The sequence below is a fragment of the Neolamprologus multifasciatus genome, chromosome 17 (genome assembly GCF_963576455.1).
Source record: "Neolamprologus multifasciatus chromosome 17, fNeoMul1.2, whole genome shotgun sequence".
NCBI classification, from domain to species: domain Eukaryota; kingdom Metazoa; phylum Chordata; class Actinopteri; order Cichliformes; family Cichlidae; genus Neolamprologus; species Neolamprologus multifasciatus.
In genome coordinates, this window is record NC_140455.1 from 21,607,472 (window position 1) to 21,628,279 (window position 20,808).

A 20,808-nucleotide genomic window follows, 5' to 3' on the forward strand; every position below is an offset into this window, starting at 1 on the left:
CAATACGTGACGGGACTAGTCGGCGAAAAGCTGACTGACAGCTGTTGGAAAGAGAAGGAACGCCACTTCATCCCAGTGACAGAAACTCGACGGTTATAAATAACTTACAAACTCTGGGGTGGAGATTTAGGCGGTCAGACAGCAAATCCGACAGTTTCACAGACGTTAGCTCGCTAACAGAAAGGACATATTTACCATTTTACCGCCGCTGATTTGAGCGTATCCCTACTTCCAAACTTTTCTCCCCAGCAGCAGAGCCAGCTCCGGACATAATCTTCGGGCTCACACTGGCTCCCCTGTGCCGTTTCTCTCCGTGTGAAAATTAACTGTTAACACCGTCTGTGAACCACATGCCATCGGAGTTCCCTCGTCCATTTGATGCTGCTGCTGGAAGCCGACCAACGTCTACAAGCAACGGTGTGGTCCCCTCTCCTAACCAGCCCGCCGCGATAATCTTCCTAAAACCAGCTAGCAGTGGACACACAGCGTGTAACTACGCCCCGCCCACCTTTTTACACAGAGGGAGGGGCTGGGAGGCATATCGAATACTCCCACTCTTATTAATTTATAATCCGAAAAAGTGGGCCTCCTTGGTCTACCAGTGAGATCTGCTGGCTTTTTTTTTTTTTACTCTCAACAATATCTTTATCAATATTTAATCATAATTAATATCAAGCATAACACAGTCCCAAAAGGAAATAAAGAAAAGCTTTCCTTTTATTCTGGGCTCTTTTATCTAATGGAAATTCTGGCCCAGGAAAACTAGGCCATGGGTCATCAAGTTACAAACAGGCTGCAGGGCACAAATGTTTGATGAAGCCTTTTTTAAACATAAATAGTTAAAATCCTTCAGACTTTCCCTTATTCATTGGAGATGGTCCTAGATGTTGTCCACCGGCTATTGAGCATGTGAGTGGTCACATGACTCAAAATGTGTCATCAGGATTTCCTCCTAATCATCCAACCACATCCAGTAGATTAGTGTCCTTCCCTGAGCCTGCTTCTGTTGGAGATCTCTTCCCGTTACAAAGGAGTTCTTGCTCCCCAATGTCACCAAGTGCTTTCTCATGGCAAATCAGCTAATTCGAGGGATTTTGTCCCTTTTGAAGTCGTACTCACAGTCGCAGCAACTTGATTTTTTTCCTTAAAATGTATAATTTTTATGATATCAACATAGTGTTTTTTGATCATTTATATGTCTATGTGACAAATATGCTTGTAAACAAATTTTATGGTGAGCTCAGATAAACTCTCCTCCTCCATAATTTTGACAGGACAATAAGGGGGCTTTATTCTAAATATAAGCATAACAACAATATACCGATGCAGTTTACAGTATGCAGCAGATCTGCCACATATTCATCAGTCAATATTCATCATGAATCTTCATAGGAAGATTACAATGTGAGTTCTGTATATATACTGTATATAGTATATAATCCAGACCAGCACCACAGCGGCACTAACTTCAATAATTAATGCACTGTATATTCAAATGATTAACCCTGTCAAGGTAGAAATTAGGGTTGAGCTGTTAGATTGATGGGATTAATCTTTTCTTTTTCTTGCCAGTAAAATTGACATCAGAATGAATAAGAGTACATTATTCAAAAAAATCCAGAAGCGCGATCCTCTCCAGACCCGTTTGAAAATATAGAAAACTCCTCTGCTGTGACTAATAGCATGTGTCTGATTTAGTGTTTTACATAAAATGGTTGAAATAACCCATCTGAGCCTCCGTTCCGTATGGAAACCCTCCAAATCAATGCAAATATTCTTCAAATGATCAAACAGACTTCATTAATGGTGCATGTGAAGCGTATTTGAGTTATCGCTGGTAATGTACTTGTAGAATACATTACATTGTGAGAGACTGATTGCATATGAGTGTAAAATTATCAGAAAAAATAAGTTTCTATGCTGCTCGGTCCTTTCACACTAATAGAAGTTTCCAGTGCAGGATATTCTTACCCTTTGTGAATTTGCCACCTTTAACATGACCTGTGTTTTGCCAAAGTTCTTGTTTACACCTAGTGGAAACACAGTCACATGGATAATGTGATAGACATGACACCGGTTAGATGAATTACTCCTCAAAGGTCTTGGGATTGATTCATAAATGATTTAAAGGCACAGCAGCTCCAGTCTGGCCCCACTGATAAAGAAACCAATTAGGATGATCCGTGGTCTTGTCATGTGATCTGAGCCCACTGATAGTTTTCTGTCAAAGCGGACATTAAGAATTAATCCCCGCAATGTAAGTCCTCTGGCTGGCACTCGACCTCGCCCTGGACCTCCAATCTGGTGAAAAACACACCAGTGTCCTTGCGGCGTCCCACTCTTCTGTCATTCTTTATCACTTTCTTCTCCCTTATGCGCACATGGACCTGAAGCCTAGTTTATGAGGATGCTGGGTGAGTCAGCGGGCTGTTAATCACCGTGACAAGTGTGTGTGCTGACAGGTTGGACGCCGTGAGGTTCGGTGATTCAGCCTGCAGGGGAGAACACAGCACCTGGCACTTAGGCAGCCCGCAGGCCACGAGCCCCCGTACTGAGGTTCAATGTGTTCCAAACGAATCACATCTCCTTATTTCCACGAGTGTGTACGTGCACACAATGATTCTTGGGGTCATCATTGTATAGCTTCAGGATGAATCAATCCTGATGCACTTCCACTCCATTTCCCCTGAGTATTGACATACAAAATCCATTTGTGTGAAAAAGAGATAGCAGGCAGAGTTAATTGTGACATTTAATTAGGCACAGATTGGTGGCCTGTTTGTACTTTCGAATTCATTTGATTCAGGGCAAGCTTTATCTACAAGCTCACAAGCTTTTAAATACCATTAAGAGCAGACCTAATGGATATGTCCAAACTTGTGACACTTGCAAGACTGTAACAAAAAAACAGGTGCAGCAGAGCACGTTAAGAAAGTGTTTTGATTTACTGCAGGAAAACCTCAAATGTATCCACATGGACACACGCATGCACTCCGTATTTTTTTAAATATCTCCTTTGACTTTTAATAAGTGAGTAATAGAGCTACAAATCCAGTTATGTTTCCAAACCAGAGTCAGGTTATATCATTTTTTAAAACTCCAGCATGTAAACCCTAGAGTTTCATATCATAAAATGATGCAAAACTTATTTTTGTGTCAAGGAAGCAAATGTTTACATAATTTCTGCTGTTAATCACAAGATGCCATTGTTCTCTTCCCCCTCGAGCACTGGTCTTCCTGCTTCACTTCCTGCCTCCATCTCAGCTGGGGTATAACTTTAACCTCTGATGTACCAGAAAACTCCGGTACACTGATAACAGTCTGCGCTGTTTACTGGAGGTGAGTCTTTGGATTGCTTGGGTGAAGCAGGTTCCAGTGAGGCTTTTCAGGAACTGACTGAGGTCAGAAAATGATGCAGCCGCTCTGGAATGCTTAGCCGATGTGGTCGTAATGTTCTAGTATTCCGCTGGTAGTTGTGGAATGTTTAAATTATTGTCGGATCAGGCTGTTCACATGAGATTAGGCTGTTCTCAAGAATGAGTAAAAACTGGGCTCAGAGTATTCTCTTGAAACCATTGACTGTAGAAACCATGCGCAACCTGACAGCTCGCCCAAAATGTCTATCGCCCCCTGGTGACTGGCTGCAGTAAAGGTCAAAACCCTGCCCCTTTTAAAGATGCCTACTGCCATTTAAATCAGTCATCACATTGATTTGGGTTCAATGGGTCATTTTCCCTCTCATTTTGTTTTTAATTAGTAACTTGGTGCTCTAAAATTGGGGTATAGCTTCATGATGAGTGGCAGCTGCAGTAATGGAAAAACTTGCACATTTTTATTCAGCATTTCCAGACAGAGTAGGGTCACTGAAGGAGATCACAGCTGTCTGTTTCAAACTGAGAGTGTGAGTTGTTCTCTAGCAAACTGGACTAACCAGTACAAGGGCCTGATGTACTGCTGCACTTTTTTGTTAAGTTAAATATGGGATTTCTAAGCTAATCAATAAATTAACATCCTTAGCTAGCTAGCTAAGGCAGTCATTGGCTGAAACCCTGAAGGGATCAGAAGTGAAACGTGAGAGGAATTAAAGAAGATAGGGTCATAATTTTCACATTTGAAGCATCACTACATAGCTTGTGCGGAAAGTGGAAACAGGGGCCTCTGTGGCCACAGTTGGTAATTACAGGATTCTGGAGAAGTAATTTCCTGTGCAATCCTACCATTACATATTACAACTATGTCAGATGCCTTTTGAGGTTTTCCCTAATGTTTTCTGGTAGTTAAATGTGATCAGATTTGAATCTGTGATCAGTGATCAGATTTAAAGTCCACATTAGGAGGTAGGATAAGTCCTGGGTGTATCAGGTAAAGGAACCTGGTTTACATTGCCTTTGGACTTTTGGATTTAATACTCATTTTTTTTATTTTTCCTTTTCACCTTTTTGGTTCGGATGGCCGTTCAGAAGAACAGCCATCCGGACTGCAACAGAGGCAGCAGAGAGATACATTCCAGAGCATTCATCGGATGTATCTTTCATCATCGGTTAGGAAAAGATGGTGGATTGGCTTAAGATATGCCTAAATGGCAAAACTACACTACTAAGAAAGGGTACAATGCTTTTAACTGCAACAAACATAGAATGATCATTTCAGCTCAAACCAGAAATATAAGGCTGCTTTCAACTTATTGCATATTGTAGTTAGTCAGGATCCATTGGCATCACATTTTATTTCACTGGGCAGTGCTTCAGTGCAACTCTTTAACATAAGGGTCTTCACATCTAAAATAGATTACATTACAGTTAAATCCCTTCTTGCTTTATAACTATTGTAATTGTAGTAAAGACTAAGTAAAGATGAAAAAGTTGCAGCAGAAGGTGAAAGTTTACCATGTATTTTGTGTATTTTGAACCAAACCATATCATTTAATATACCTAACCACATAGTTTTGGTACCTAACCACACAGGAACTCAGAAAGTTGAAATATTGTTGTGCTAGACAGGTCAGAAACTCCTGTCCTTTGGGCGGAAGTCCTGTGATCATTGTCACCGTCATACTTTCTTACGGAGACTTTGAATTTGCTTTTTAATACTTGTGGAGAACCACCCTACATGTAAAAATAATAAAATGTGTGATGCCAAGAGAATCTGACCCATCTACAGTACGTGATAAACTGAGAATAAGAATGTGTCCCTATTCTACTTTCCACAGCAACAGTCAGCTCGGTGTTACGTGTGCTTCAGCTGAATGATACTCATTAGTTTACGCACTGTTAGTACTTATTCACCCCCAATAACTCAAGGGCATTTAATCACCATCATAAGAAGCAATATAAGAAAGATGCAACTGCCACGTCAACACAATACAAGAAAATCAACACCATCATGAAAACGAAGGTCTACCACAACATCTTACTGCAACATGAAATCCCTTGTGCCCTGAACCTGTCACAGCGCGGTAAGCTTGTGTGTTAGTTAGAGCAGGGCCCAAGAGCAGACATAGGCAAGGAGACGTGACATGACTTAACAAAAGGCGAGCCTTTATTATGGCTGATGACAGAAGGCAAAAACAAAAGCTAAGACGAGTGCAGGCAAGACAACTAAACTGGAAAACAGACTAAGAAAAACCTATGAAACTGAGATAAAGCTATGAAACTTCAAGAACTAATTCTATGACTGTGACTATGAGAACTGTGACTATGAGAACTGTGACTATGAGAACTGTGACTATGAGAACTGTGACGACTATGATGAGGCATAACTGGGAAGGTTACACAGACGACGCAACACAGACTGAATGAAACACAGAGACTAAATACACTTAAGGGATGATCAAGGGAAGTGGCCACACATGGGAGCACAGCTGACACACATGAACATGAACCCTGACAGGACAGAGGAAGTGAAACTAAATACAATAAACAAAGAACAGAGGACTCTTTCAAAATAAAACAGGAAACATGATGAGACAGACCAAACAACATGGGATGACAACATGAGACATGGAACACAAAGGGCAAATGAGACTAAGATCCAGGGGAAGGAGAAATGAGGAGATCCAATAAACAGAACTAAGGCTGAACAACTTAGGGGTTTAAGAGAGCTAGATGAGCTTAACCCAAACAATAAATGACAAAACACAAAGACTCAAGTTCTAACTGACAATGCAAAAGCAACTTAACATTTTCCCATACTAAAAACAGAAATACACAATATATAATGAACTCAAAATGCTGGGTCACAGACCCAGCCATGACAGAACCCAATTGGTCTTGGGTTCATTTACCAACAAGACAACGACCCAATCATACAAGCCTTTGGGAACAGCTAGAAAGTATCTAGAGTTTAATATCAAAATAGAAACTAATGGTTAATGTGTGTTACTAAGAATTATTTAGCTTTTCTGGTATAGCAATTCTGGTATGCTCTACCAGAGAAGAGCAGCACATCCTGATAGTCTTGTCATTGTTTTGAAATTTGGTTTTCAACCCTGTACCACACTGGTGACTTGATTGACGTTAATGCTAGCACAGTATGTCACTTGATCCCTGTATAAACGCCTCCAGCGTTAATGCCCATTACTTCAATGCCAGTAAAATTGACGTCAGAGCTAATATCAGTTCCCATACCTCACTGTCATGTAACCTCCGTCATACAATGAGCGTATGAGAATGTGACAGACGGAGGGAGAAAGCGAGAGAGGAAACTGGGAGTTAAGTGACACACAGCTGTCCTGATTCGGCCTGATTATTGCTGCGTCTCTGAGTCAAACAGGAAGAGAAACTTTCCACAGAGGAGACTGAGAGCTCTCAGACGTGACTCTGTGAGAAGAAACATCTTTTTGCTTCTCCATTTCCTTTGTTCCTCAAAAGATATCGCTGACATACAGAGACACACACTTTTATATACTCTCACATCACATAATGTTTCAAAAAATGTATTTTTCAACACCAAGAAATGAAGCATGTGAGTATCATGACAACTAACTGATAACATATCTCCCAGAGTTCCAGGAATAAAGACATTAAGTGAAGAGGATTTCATTAAGATCTTGAATAATTCACAGCTATGATTACCATCTAATGTCTGGTAGCTGTTACGTAGAACAGCTAATGTGTTGATAACTGTCAGATGGGAATGTGGCTACATCCAGACGAGCAGAGGCAGGAAGCTGCTGACCACTGCTGTGTGCATCACTTATCTTTCCTCCAAGGTGTCAGGAGGAAAAAGCGGAGAGCGAAGACAGTTTAATTGAGCGCTGATTAAAGTTTAATTGATTCATTTCAGTCTGAATCTATTAAGTAGGATGGAGATGCATACAGATTTCTCTTGAGTAGCTGGAGCAATTTTCCTTTACAGTGATTGATATGCAGCATTTATATGGCTGCTTGTGCACAGATGGGTGACAAATTAAAGGCATTTTAAAAAAGCAGTGTTTGACCCCTGCAGCAGGGAGATATGCTGTCCCTGTCATGCTCTGAGAGACATCCTAGTTTTGGTCTTTTATGTTAGAGGGAAGCCAATCCTTTTTATACTGATAAGAGTGATCTCTTCCAGGATAACATTCATCGGGAATAAATGGTAACAGAAAGGCTTGATGAGAATGATGCGATTTGTGTGCTCTAACCAAATCTTGACCCTACTGCAAACACATGGGAGATTTTGGACTGATCCGTTATTGAGCTCAGTGCACAACAGGTGGGTGAAATGAATAAATATGTGAGTCTTTATTTGGCTTTTAATTAAAAACCAATAACACAAAGTCCAAGGGATCGAAGAACTAAATAGGAATTCACAGAAGGAAGAATAGATAGAGGAGGCAAGTGAATGCTTCACATCACTCACAATATTGTCTGCTTTACTCCACACACGGTCCCTATAAATGCTTTGCCTTGGCAATGCAATTTCCAGCAACTTTCTTTTTCTGTGCCTCAGAAGCATTTCCAAACTCAACCTTCTGAGTAAATAACAAAATCATGAAATAACACACCAAACCAAAAAGACGTGTGGCTGGCAGAAATGCTTTTTTCCCCATGTGGCGGCAACAAGCTTGCATAAGGTGTGGGAAATAAGCTTAAAACAATCTTACAAATCACAGGGGGAAAGATGGGACTGTATATACGTCAGGCTGTTTAGACACGGGTCAAACCAATCAGGGCAGGGTACAAAACGACATACAAGGAAAATGCATTTTATCAAAATAAAACGAGAAGTAGAAATAAGGTAGACAAGGGAACTATCAGAGAGGAGACAAAGAAAAGGACACTGGGAAAATATGGACACAAGAATGAAGATCTATGAAGCGAAACCAAAATATCAATAGATTAAAAGAAACCAGGACCACGAAAGTTGGACCCCACCTATCATGAGAAACACACAGTTAGGGACTAACATTTGATTGACTTTGTGCATTTTAGCAAAGCGAGAACACTTGTTGCGAGTCTTTAATTGGCACAAAGTCTTCAGATCTTACTTAAGAGCACCATTTCATCCTAGATTAGAAATCGGACCAGGATGTAGATTAGAAAGTGCAGAACTGTCCATTACAGAGATATTTAGTGAAAGATATTTATTAACATTATCCAATGAGAGTTACTGAATGTCTGTAGGCAGTGAGATCTTGGTGGTTGCCGAGGCGACAGAATGTCTTGTTTTAAATTCAGTTTCATTGCTGAATCTAAGAAACAACAGAATGCAGAGGGAGACTTTAATAGAGGTTTACTAACTCTTACTATCATATCCTTTGTGGAAAAATCTGTCTTTATTTAGCATAATATATTTGTTATAAGCACTAAATATGTTTAATGATTAACTGATGAACACTAACGTACCAAGCTGAAAATTCTGCTCACCGGTCAGCAGCTTATATTCACAAAAAACTGATCTGCGATCCATGCAACTCTAACCAGCCAACAAAAACATGTGTTCATAATACAAAACAAGTTTATTTTGTGAAATGTTAAAAGGTAAGTGAGTGATATGTTTTTTTATTGATTAGCATTCAAATATCTCAGTGAAGACAGAACAAAGATTTACCACAAAGCAAGAAAGCATGAGACAAGGCTAATCAAAAGGTATTGGCTGAAGCATTTGCTTATTACGCCAACCCTTTTAACAAAAGATCTTTTAGCATGCAGCTCCTGTACACAGGGCTCGAAGCAAATAATAAAATTCAATTCAATTCAATTCAATTTCATTTATATAGCGCCAAATCACAACAAATGTCGCCTCAAGGCGCTTCATAGATACAGAGAAAAGCCCAACAATCATATGACCCCCTATGAGCAAGCACTTTGGCGACAGTGGGAAGGAAAAACTCCCTTTTAACAGGAAGAAACCTCCGGCAGAACCAGGCTCAGGGAGGGGCGGCCATCTGCTGCGACCGGTTGGGGTGAGAGAAGGCAAACAAAGCAAAAACAAAACAAACAAACAAACAAACAAGAAAAAAACAAAAAAACAGAAAACTTTCCACCTTAGTAAGTAACTACATCAAAGCAAAAGAATCAAGAGGTTTTTTTGTTTTTTGTTTTTGTTTTTTTTTCTGCTCTTTTCATTCTTGATATATATATTTTTCTAATACTCTATTTTTAAACATATTTTTAAACAAGGAAAATGAACTACACCTTTTTAAATCACTGTCATAACTATTCCACAGGTTAACTCCTCTAACAGAAACACATCTCTGCTTTATATTTGTCCTTATCTTGTTTTTTTTAAAGAAATCTGTTCCCCTTAAGTCATATTGACTCTCTCTGACTTTGAACAGCTTCTGAGTACTGGGGCAAAGCAAGTTATTTTGTGCTTTATACATTATCTGTGCCATTTTATATTCAACTAAATCATAAAATTTCAGGGTATTCAGATTAATAAACAAAATGTTAGATGGTTCTATATAGTTTGATTGGTTTATAATTCTTATAGCTCTTTTTTGCAACTTGAAAATAGGAAGAGTGTTCGTTTTATATGCATTACCCCATATCTCCAGACAGTAAGTCATATATGGAAGCAACAGAGTACAATAGAGTGTGTATAATGATTTTTTGTTCAGGACATGCTTTGTTTTATAGAGAATAGCAATGGTTTTTGACATTTTTGTTTTCACATGGTTTATATGAGACTTCCAACTCAGCTTATCATCAATTATCACTCCAAGAAATTTATTTTCGTACACTCTTTCAATTTCAATTCCATTAACCCTGATTTTAGATACATTTTTCATTTGTCTAGTGCCAAAAATAATCAATTTTGTTTTCTTTATATTTAATGATAACTTATTTACATCAAACCAGTTTTTTAATATATTTAACTCCTTTTCCGCTGTAGTCAGAAGCTGTTCTAGGTTTTTACCTGAGCAATACAGAGTGGTATCATCAGCAAACAATACACATTTTAACAGTTTGGAAATGCTACATATGTCATTTATGTATAATATAAATAATTTAGGGCCCAGCACAGAGCCCTGAGGAACACCACAAGTTACCTTCAACTGCTTAGATTTTACATTATTGAATTCGACATATTGATATCTGTCATCCAGGTAACTTTTCATCCACTTGTATGCTAACCCTCTTATGCCATATCTCTCTAGTTTATTCATTAATATAGAATGATCAATCGTATCAAACGCCTTTTTTAAGTCTATAAAAACACCAACAGTATATTCCTTATTATCTATAGCATTAGATATCCCTTCTGCAAGTTCCATCACTGCCATCGAAGTGGACCTTTTCACTCTAAAGCCATATTGGTTATCACTTAGGAGATTATGCTTCTCAATATATTTATCAAGTCTATTAACAAATAACTTTTCTAAAATTTTTGAGAACTGTGGGAGCAGTGATATTGGCCTATAATTGGTAAACTGACTTCTCTCTCCGTTTTTATGGATTGGAATAACTTTTGCTATTTTCATTTGTGAGGGAAATACACCAGTTTGAAAGGACAGATTACAAATGTATGCGAAAGGTTGCACTATATATTCTATAATACTTTTAACTAATATCATGTCAATACCAAAACAGTCAGTGGACTTTTTATTTTTAAATGTCTTCACAATGTTAATTATTTCTCTATGAGTTACAACACCAATAAACATGGAGGACACATTCTGAGTAATATGTTTATTTAGGTCGTTATTATTTCTTGACTCTGGAATTTCTTTTGCTAAATTAAAGCCAACATTTACAAAGAAATCATTAAATTCATTTGCAATGTCTTTAGTTTTATCAAGCACAATATCTTTATCTTTTTTAAAATAATCTGGATAATTCTTATTTTTTGAGCCCTTTTTGATTATACTATTTAATATCCTCCATGTTTCTTGTGTGTTACTTCTACTTTGCTCCAATAATTTGTGGTAATATTCTTTCTTACTTGTTCTTATAATATTTACTAATCTATTTTTATATAACTTGTACTTTATTTCAGCATCTTTTGTCCTCTGTTTTATGAATCTCTTATATAGATTATTTTTCTTTTTACATGCATCTTCTATCCCTTTTGTGATCCATGGCTTATTTGATCTGTGATGCTTTCTAGTGATTTTCATTAAAGGACAATGTTTTTCATATAGTGAAATTACAGTTGATAAGAATACATCATATGCACTATTTGAATCTTCATTTGCAAAAACCTCATTCCAATTGTGTTCCTTTAAGTCCACCTGGAGGGCAGCAATGGCTCTTGTTGTTCTAAGTCGTATCATATCAAATATTTGATTCTTTTGTTTAGTTTTAATCCCAAAATAATTTTGAAAAATTGCAAAAACAGGAAGATGATCGCTTATATCAGTTATAAGAAGTCCACCTACTATTTCATGGTCAATTTTATTTGTGAATATATTATCTATCAATGTAGCTGTATCAATTGTTATTCTACTTGGTTTTATAATTACAGGGAAAAGGGAGTTACTATACATTGTATTTATAAAATCTGTTGTTTTCTGATGTCCATGTACAAAAAATAAAACAAAAAAATAAAACAATATGTTTTCAAGACTTTTTCACAAGTTCCTATATCTCACTGAAATGTTACTCATTCTAAGAAAATGACCAGCTTCAAGTGTCCTCATTGTAGGACACATACAGGATGTCATGCGGAAATGTAAAGCACTTACAATAGAAGCCACTAGAAACAAATTATTCCAGCTTAATTGATGACATTTATGGCATTTGTTTTCTGTGCTGACTGATATGCTGCTCAGTGCTTTGCTGCCTGCTTTTAAATCAGATGTCTCTCTGAACATAAACACAAGCTACATGTGATGTCTCTGATGTGTATCTGTTTCTACCCGTGCTGATGCTAGCATGACTAAAGCTAGCCAAGCAGCAGTAAATATGTGACGCAAGGCAGAAGGATATACTCATCAAATAAACAGGATCATAAGAATATAAGACCACGAGCACTACAAATGTAACAGAAATATGTTGACATAAAATGGCATGTTATTTGAAATCTACATGAAACAATGACACAAGTACTTTTTTTTAATTTTTCTAATTTATTTATTTTTTTTACCAATTGTCCAAATTAGTCTGTGATTGGACTTAGTGTGACAGAAATCATATTTATATACAACTAAATATGACTCAGCAAACATGGTTTAAATGGATGATTCCTCACTTGATGACGAATCATCCATTTCCATATTTGTGGAGTCTTAAATTTGATGTCAGTGAACTTATCGATGGTTGGTGTTAAAAAAAAGCCCCCAAATCCCCTATGAGCAAGCACTTGGCGACAGTGGAGAGGAAAAACTCCCTCTTAATGGGGAGAAACCTCTGACAGAACCAGGCTCAGGAAGGGGTGGCCTTCTGTCTCGACCGAGAGGGGTTCAAATGTTCACTGACAATTTAGTTGTATATAAATATGATTTTTAGGACTTGATGTTGAGACCAATTAGGTGAAATTGGGGACGCTCACAGTTCCGCTTCTTCTTGTTCTTCTTCTTACTTGGCGGAATCTCTGGCAGGCTCTTAACTTCAGTCTCGAGTTCAGCCACCTTGACATTGAGCATTTTCTGTTTGTCTCGTAGACTTTGCAAAGATTCCTGTACAGAGAATGCAGCTGACTCTTCTTTTTCTATCTTCTGTTGTTCTGTGGTGTCTTTTTTTTTCTGAGGCTCCTGCAGAGACATTGCAGTGGATGGCAGTGAGTCCTCTTTTTCCATCTTCTCCTGTTTTCCAGTCTCGTTTTCTTTCAGAGGCTCACATTTGTGCATTTCATTTGCAGCAGTGGAATTTTGTTCTTTGTGCTGCTGTGGGATTTTAAGTGAGGAAGCTTTGGCCTCTTTCAGCTCTTGCTCAAGAGACTCTACCTTCAAATCATGAAGGGCCTTGTTGGGGCAGAGCTGGGATTTCAGGTCACTGATTTCCAGGTTGAGTGTCTCCTGCTCCTGCCTATGTTTAACGGCCTGCTCTTCAAGCTGATTTTGAGCTGCTAGGAGCTGTTTCTGGAGCATCTCAATCTGCTCTTGCTGAATCTTACATTTGAGCTCAAATTCAGCCTCCTTAGAGGACTTCAGTCCTACAGAGTCAGTGTGTGAAGCCTCTGCGATTGGAGTGGCAGACTCCACACACTGCTCGGTGGTAGGGTGGCTGATTTGGTCCTGCAGGGTAACCATCACCTCATCCAATATGGCAATAGCTTCATTGTCATTTGCGAGAGTGTCTGTCTCACTGATGTCATTGAGCTTATTACTAGAAGCCTCTTCCAGCTGCTCTATGAGGTCTTTAATCGTTTCCTCATGATTTCGCTTGTTCTCGTGAATTTGTTCATGAAGTTTGTTCACCTGAAACTGGTGATAAGATGCCCTCTTGTTTGCACCTACCATTTTCCAGTAAAGGTTGTTCTGATGGTATTGGGAGGCTTCCAGTTGGTGTCTGAGAGCAGCAATCTCGTGCCAGGGATTAAACGGGGGTCTAAGAATGGGATAGGGTATATATTGCCAATTCCATCCATTAGGCACAGGGTTTGGTCTGCTGGGGTTCTTCCCATTTCCCTCTCTCTCCATGTCCTCCTTTGCATTTGAAATGGGGAGGGATTCAGCCTTTTCTTTTTCAGAAGTGGCTTCAGTGTTTTTTTGCATTTCTTCATTTTTCGGGTTTGCTCCATCACCCATGCTGTTTTGAGCTTCAAGAAGAGCCCGGGCATATGCCCGAGTAATTGGTCTTCTTGGTTCTTCAGCCACTCTTTTCTGCTTTTGCTTTTTTTGTTTCTTTGGTTTCACAACCATTTCCTTTGGTGGTTGTGCCACAGGAGACTTTTCAGTATTTGGTTGTGCGGCTTTATCAACCTCAGGTTTTGGTCTTTCTAAGATTTCTGGTGTGATGACCATTTCTATTTTTGCTTCTGCCATTGTAGATGCGTCAGCGTTTGCGTCTGCGTTTCTCTGCGTCTGCCTTGTCTTTGTTTTAACAACCAGGTATATTCCAGTAGAATGTGCACCGTGACATCACAGGCTGTTCCTTTGATGTGCTGTTCCTTTGAAGTGCCATGATTGGAACAATTCAAAATAAAATGCCCACAAACCTAATGTAAAGGAAAGGCTTTTATTTTGTAGCACATACTGAATTAACATTATAAAAGCTACTCTACAGGAATTGCAATAAAAAATAAAACAAAAGCAAAATATGTTTTTTAAATGCTTGTTAAAAAAAACTAACCAAAGTAGAAGACAACTGTTTAGTGGAAAGTATTCGACATTCTAGAGATTCTCAGGCATAATAACTTCTTTCATAATTTAAACAAGGACAGTTAGAAAACGTTCATATTTAGTGAAAGATATTTATTAACATTATCCAATGAGAGTTACTGAATGTCTGTAGTCAGTGAGATCTTGGTGGTTGCCGAGGCGACAGAATGTCTTGTTTTAAATTCAGTTTCATTGCTGAATCTAAGAAACAACAGACTGCAGAGGGAGACTTTAATATAGCTTTACTAACTCTTACTATCATATCCATTGTGGAAAAATCTGTCTTTATTTAGCATAATATATTTGTTATAAGCACTAAATATGTTTTATGATTAACTGATGAACACTAACGTACCAAGCTGAAAATTCTGCTCACCAGCAGTGTTGGTCAAGTTACTTGAAAAAAGTAATCAGTAACTAATTACTGATTACTTCCCCACAAAAGTAATCCCGTTACTTTACTGATTACTTATTTTCAAGTTAATAATTATTTAGTTACTTAGTTACTTTTTAAAAACACGATTTACAACCTGAATAGGTGATAAAGCGATAGATCTTTCAGCCCAATTCTACTTTTTCTACATAATTCATCATACAAAATGTAATCAAATGAAAAAGTCTCTTTTTAAAACTTGTTTTATTTGTTTTAATCTTTTAACTTTATGCATCAAGCAAAAACTTAATTAAATGCAACATTCTCTGACGGGAAGACATTTGTTTAACATTTAAACCTATTTTCTGCACATACATTTTTTTGTGTGTGTGTTTACACTCACTCTTTCAAATAGATGCAAGTAAAACACAGCAGAAAATAAATAAAGTCAAAGACTACCAGTCCTTTTGCTCTATTTTCACCTGTAAAGCAGGAGTGGCGTAGGCAGAGGTTTGCCCTGGTGCAGGTGTGCCGCAGCGGTCAGTTGAAGAATCCGCGAGTTTCTCTGTGAATTTCCCATTATGTCGTAGCACACTCGGTGCTTGCTTGAAAGTTTAGGGGTTTTTTTTCGCTGTAAAAAGAAGTTTTCTTCCCACGCACAACGGATGCTAATGTTTTTGTCACTTTTTATGGAATCAAACTTAAAGTAAGGTCAGTACTTCCACGCTTTAAACGCTGCATGCTCATACTCTCTCCCGCACTCGATATATTATCCATTGTTGATCTGCACACAGCTGTTGTCACGAACGTCGCACTCGCTTACGTCACTGTCATGAGACATTCTCGCAAAAAAATCACAGTTTTAGTAACGCAGTAACGCAGCGTTCTTACGGGAAAGTAACGGTAATCTAATTACCGTTTTTGCAATAGTAATCCCTTACTTTACTCGTTACTTGAAAAAAGTAATCGGATTACAGTAACGCGTTACTGCCCATCTCTGCTCACCGGTCAGCAGCTTATATTCACAAAAAACTGATAAATCTGCGATCCATGCAGCTCTAACCAGCCAACAAAACCATGTGTTCATAATACAAAACAAGTTTACTTTGTGAAATGTTAAAAGGTAAAAAAATAAAACAATAAAATAAAACAATATGTTTTCAAGACTTTTTCACAAGTTCCTATATCTCACTGAAATGTTACTCATTCTAAGAAAATGACCAGCTTCAAGTGTCCCCAGTGTAGGACACATACAGGATGTCACGCGGAAATGTAAAGCACTTACAATAGAAGCCACTAGAAACAAATTATTCCAGCTTAATTGATGACATTTATGGCATTTGTTTTCTGTGCTGACTGATATGCTGCTCAGTGCTTTGCTGCCTGCTTTTAAATCAGATGTCTCTCTGAACATAAACACAAGCTACATGTGATGTCTCTGATGTGTATCTGTTTCTACCCGTGCTGATGCTAGCATGACTAAAGCTAGCCAAGCAGCAGTAAATATGTGACGCAAGGCAGAAGGATATACTCATCAAATAAACAGGATCATAAGAATATAAGACCACGAGCACTACAAATGTAACAGAAATATGTTGACATAAAATGGCATGTTATTTGAAATCTACATGAAACAATGACACAAGTACTTTTTTTTAATTTTTCTAATTTATTTATTTTTTTTACCAATTGTCCAAATTAGTCTGTGATTGGACTTAGTGTGACAGAAATCATATTTATATACAACTAAATATGACTCAGCAAACATGGTTTAGATGGATGATTCCTCACTTGATGACGAATCATCCATTTCCATATTTGTGGAGTCTTAAATTTGATGTCAGTGAACTTATCGATGGTTGGTGTTAAAAAAAAGCCCCCAAATCCCCTATGAGCAAGCACTTGGCGACAGTGGAGAGGAAAAACTCCCTCTTAATGGGGAGAAACCTCTGACAGAACCAGGCTCAGGAAGGGGTGGCCTTCTGTCTCGACCGAGAGGGGTTCAAATGTTCACTGACAATTTAGTTGTATATAAATATGATTTTTAGGACTTGATGTTGAGACCAATTAGGTGAAATTGGGGACGCTCACAGTTCCGCTTCTTCTTGTTCTTCTTCTTACTTGGCGGAATCTCTGGCAGGCTCTTAACTTCAGTCTCGAGTTCAGCCACCTTGACATTGAGCATTTTCTGTTTGTCTCGTAGACTTTGCAAAGATTCCTGTACAGAGAATGCAGCTGACTCTTCTTTTTCTATCTTCTGTTGTTCTGTGGTGTCTTTTTTTTTCTGAGGCTCCTGCAGAGACATTGCAGTGGATGGCAGTGAGTCCTCTTTTTCCATCTTCTCCTGTTCTCCAGTCTCGTTTTCTTTCAGAGGCTCACATTTGTGCATTTCATTTGCAGCAGTGGAATTTTGTTCTTTGTGCTGCTGTGGGATTTTAAGTGAGGAAGCTTTGGCCTCTTTCAGCTCTTGCTCAAGAGACTCTACCTTCAAATCATGAAGGGCCTTGTTGGGGCAGAGCTGGGATTTCAGGTCACTGATTTCCAGGTTGAGTGTCTCCTGCTCCTGCCTATGTTTAACGGCCTGCTCTTCAAGCTGATTTTGAGCTGCTAGGAGCTGTTTCTGGAGCATCTCAATCTGCTCTTGCTGAATCTTACATTTGAGCTCAAATTCAGCCTCCTTAGAGGACTTCAGTCCTACAGAGTCAGTGTGTGAAGCCTCTGCGATTGGAGTGGCAGACTCCACACACTGCTCGGTGGTAGGGTGGCTGATTTGGTCCTGCAGGGTAACCATCACCTCATCCAATATGGCAATAGCTTCATTGTCATTTGCGAGAGTGTCTGTCTCACTGATGTCATTGAGCTTATTACTAGAAGCCTCTTCCAGCTGCTCTATGAGGTCTTTAATCGTTTCCTCATGATTTCGCTTGTTCTCGTGAATTTGTTCATGAAGTTTGTTCACCTGAAACTGGTGATAAGATGCCCTCTTGTTTGCACCTACCATTTTCCAGTAAAGGTTGTTCTGATGGTATTGGGAGGCTTCCAGTTGGTGTCTGAGAGCAGCAATCTCGTGCCAGGGATTAAACGGGGGTCTAAGAATGGGATAGGGTATATATTGCCAATTCCATCCATTAGGCACAGGGTTTGGTCTGCTGGGGTTCTTCCCATTTCCCTCTCTCTCCATGTCCTCCTTTGCATTTGAAATGGGGAGGGATTCAGCCTTTTCTTTTTCAGAAGTGGCTTCAGTGTTTTTTTGCATTTCTTCATTTTTCGGGTTTGCTCCATCACCCATGCTGTTTTGAGCTTCAAGAAGAGCCCGGGCATATGCCCGAGTAATTGGTCTTCTTGGTTCTTCAGCCACTCTTTTCTGCTTTTGCTTTTTTTGTTTCTTTGGTTTCACAACCATTTCCTTTGGTGGTTGTGCCACAGGAGACTTTTCAGTATTTGGTTGTGCGGCTTTATCAACCTCAGGTTTTGGTCTTTCTAAGATTTCTGGTGTGATGACCATTTCTATTTTTGCTTCTGCCATTGTAGATGCGTCAGCGTTTGCGTCTGCGTTTCTCTGCGTCTGCCTTGTCTTTGTTTTAACAACCAGGTATATTCCAGTAGAATGTGCACCGTGACATCACAGGCTGTTCCTTTGATGTGCTGTTCCTTTGAAGTGCCATGATTGGAACAATTCAAAATAAAATGCCCACAAACCTAATGTAAAGGAAAGGCTTTTATTTTGTAGCACATACTGAATTAACATTATAAAAGCTACTCTACAGGAATTGCAATAAAAAATAAAACAAAAGCAAAATATGTTTTTTAAATGCTTGTTAAAAAAAACTAACCAAAGTAGAAGACAACTGTTTAGTGGAAAGTATTCGACATTCTAGAGATTCTCAGGCATAATAACTTCTTTCATAATTTAAACAAGGACAGTTAGAAAACGTTCATATTTAGTGAAAGATATTTATTAACATTATCCAATGAGAGTTACTGAATGTCTGTAGGCAGTGAGATCTTGGTGGTTGCCGAGGCGACAGAATGTCTTGTTTTAAATTCAGTTTCATTGCTGAATCTAAGAAACAACAGACTGCAGAGGGAGACTTTAATATAGCTTTACTAACTCTTACTATCATATCCATTGTGGAATAATCTGTCTTTATTTAGCATAATATATTTGTTATAAGCACTAAATATGTTTTATGATTAACTGATGAACACTAACGTACCAAGCTGAAAATTCTGCTCACCAGCAGTGTTGGTCAAGTTACTTGAAAAAAGTAATCAGTAACTAATTACTGATTACTTCCCCAACAAAAGTAATCCCGTTACTTTACTGATTACTTATTTTCAAGTTAATAATTATTTAGTTACTTAGTTACTTTTTAAAAACACGATTTACAACCTGAATAGGTGATAAAGCGATAGATCTTTCAGCCCAATTCTACTTTTTCTACATAATTCATCATACAAAATGTAATCAAATGAAAAAGTCTCTTTTTAAAACTTGTTTTATTTGTTTTAATCTTTTAACTTTATGCATCAAGCAAAAACTTAATTAAATGCAACATTCTCTGACGGGAAGACATTTGTTTAACATTTAAACCTATTTTCTGCACATACATTTTTTTGTGTGTGTGTTTACACTCACTCTTTCAAATAGATGCAAGTAAAACACAGCAGAAAATAAATAAAGTCAAAGACTACCAGTCCTTTTGCTCTATTTTCACCTGTAAAGCAGGAGTGGCGTAGGCAGAGGTTTGCCCTGGTGCAGGTGTGCCGCAGCGGTCAGTTGAAGAATCCGCGAGTTTCTCTGTGAATTTCCCATTATGTCGTAGCACACTCGGTGCTTGCTTGAAAGTTTAGGGGGTTTTTTTCGCTGTAAAAAGAAGTTTTCTTCCCACGCACAACGGATGCTAATGTTTTTGTCACTTTTTATGGAATCAAACTTAAAGCAAGGTCAGTACTTCCACGCTTTAAACGCTGCATGCTCATACTCTCTCCCGCACTCGATATATTATCCATTGTTGATCTGCACACAGCTGTTGTCACGAACGTCGCACTCGCTTACGTCACTGTCATGAGACATTCTCGCAAAAAAATCACAGTTTTAGTAACGCAGTAACGCAGCGTTCTTACGGGAAAGTAACGGTAATCTAATTACCGTTTTTGCAATAGTAATCCCTTACTTTACTCGTTACTTGAAAAAAGTAATCGGATTACAGTAACGCGTTACTGCCCATCTCTGCTCACCGGTCAGCATCTTATATTCACAAAAAACTGATAAATCTGCGATCCATGCAGCTCTAACCAGCCAACAAAACCATGTGTTCATAATACAAAACAAGTTTACTTTGTGAAATGTTAAAAGGTAAAAAAATAAAACAATAAAATAAAACAATATGTATTCAAGACTTTTTCACAAGTTCCTATATCTCACTGAAATGTTACTCATTCTAAGAAAATGACCAGCTTCAAGTGTCCCCAGTGTAGGACACATACAGGATGTCACGCGGAAATGTAAAGCACTTACAATAGAAGCCACTAGAAACAAATTATTCCAGCTTAATTGATGACATTTATGGCATTTGTTTTCTGTGCTGACTGATATGCTGCTCAGTGCTTTGCTGCCTGCTTTTAAATCAGATGTCTCTCTGAACATAAACACAAGCTACATGTGATGTCTCTGATGTGTATCTGTTTCTACCCGTGCTGATGCTAGCATGACTAAAGCTAGCCAAGCAGCAGTAAATATGTG

At 38.4% G+C, this 20,808-nt stretch overlaps 1 protein-coding gene across 3 annotated transcripts in view; it reads right to left on the bottom strand.

Moving 5' to 3' along the window:
- The window catches only part of LOC146499345 (transmembrane and coiled-coil domain protein 3-like), a 77,541-nt gene that overhangs the window by 37,585 nt on the left and 19,148 nt on the right, over window positions 1–20,808 (bottom strand). The window contains exon 1 of one of the 3 annotated variants that reach the window (XR_014870333.1): window positions 196–20,317. The exons of 1 other annotated variant lie outside the window; for it this stretch is intronic. Coding sequence is in view for 1 of the 2 variants with exons in the window: in XM_085138622.1 (XP_084994748.1) it covers window positions 196–198 (3 nt within the window). In the remaining variant the exon portion in view is untranslated. Of the gene's footprint in view, window positions 1–195; window positions 20,318–20,808 lie in introns of those variants that run through there. One more of the 3 variants, XM_085138622.1, reaches the window with a different exon arrangement.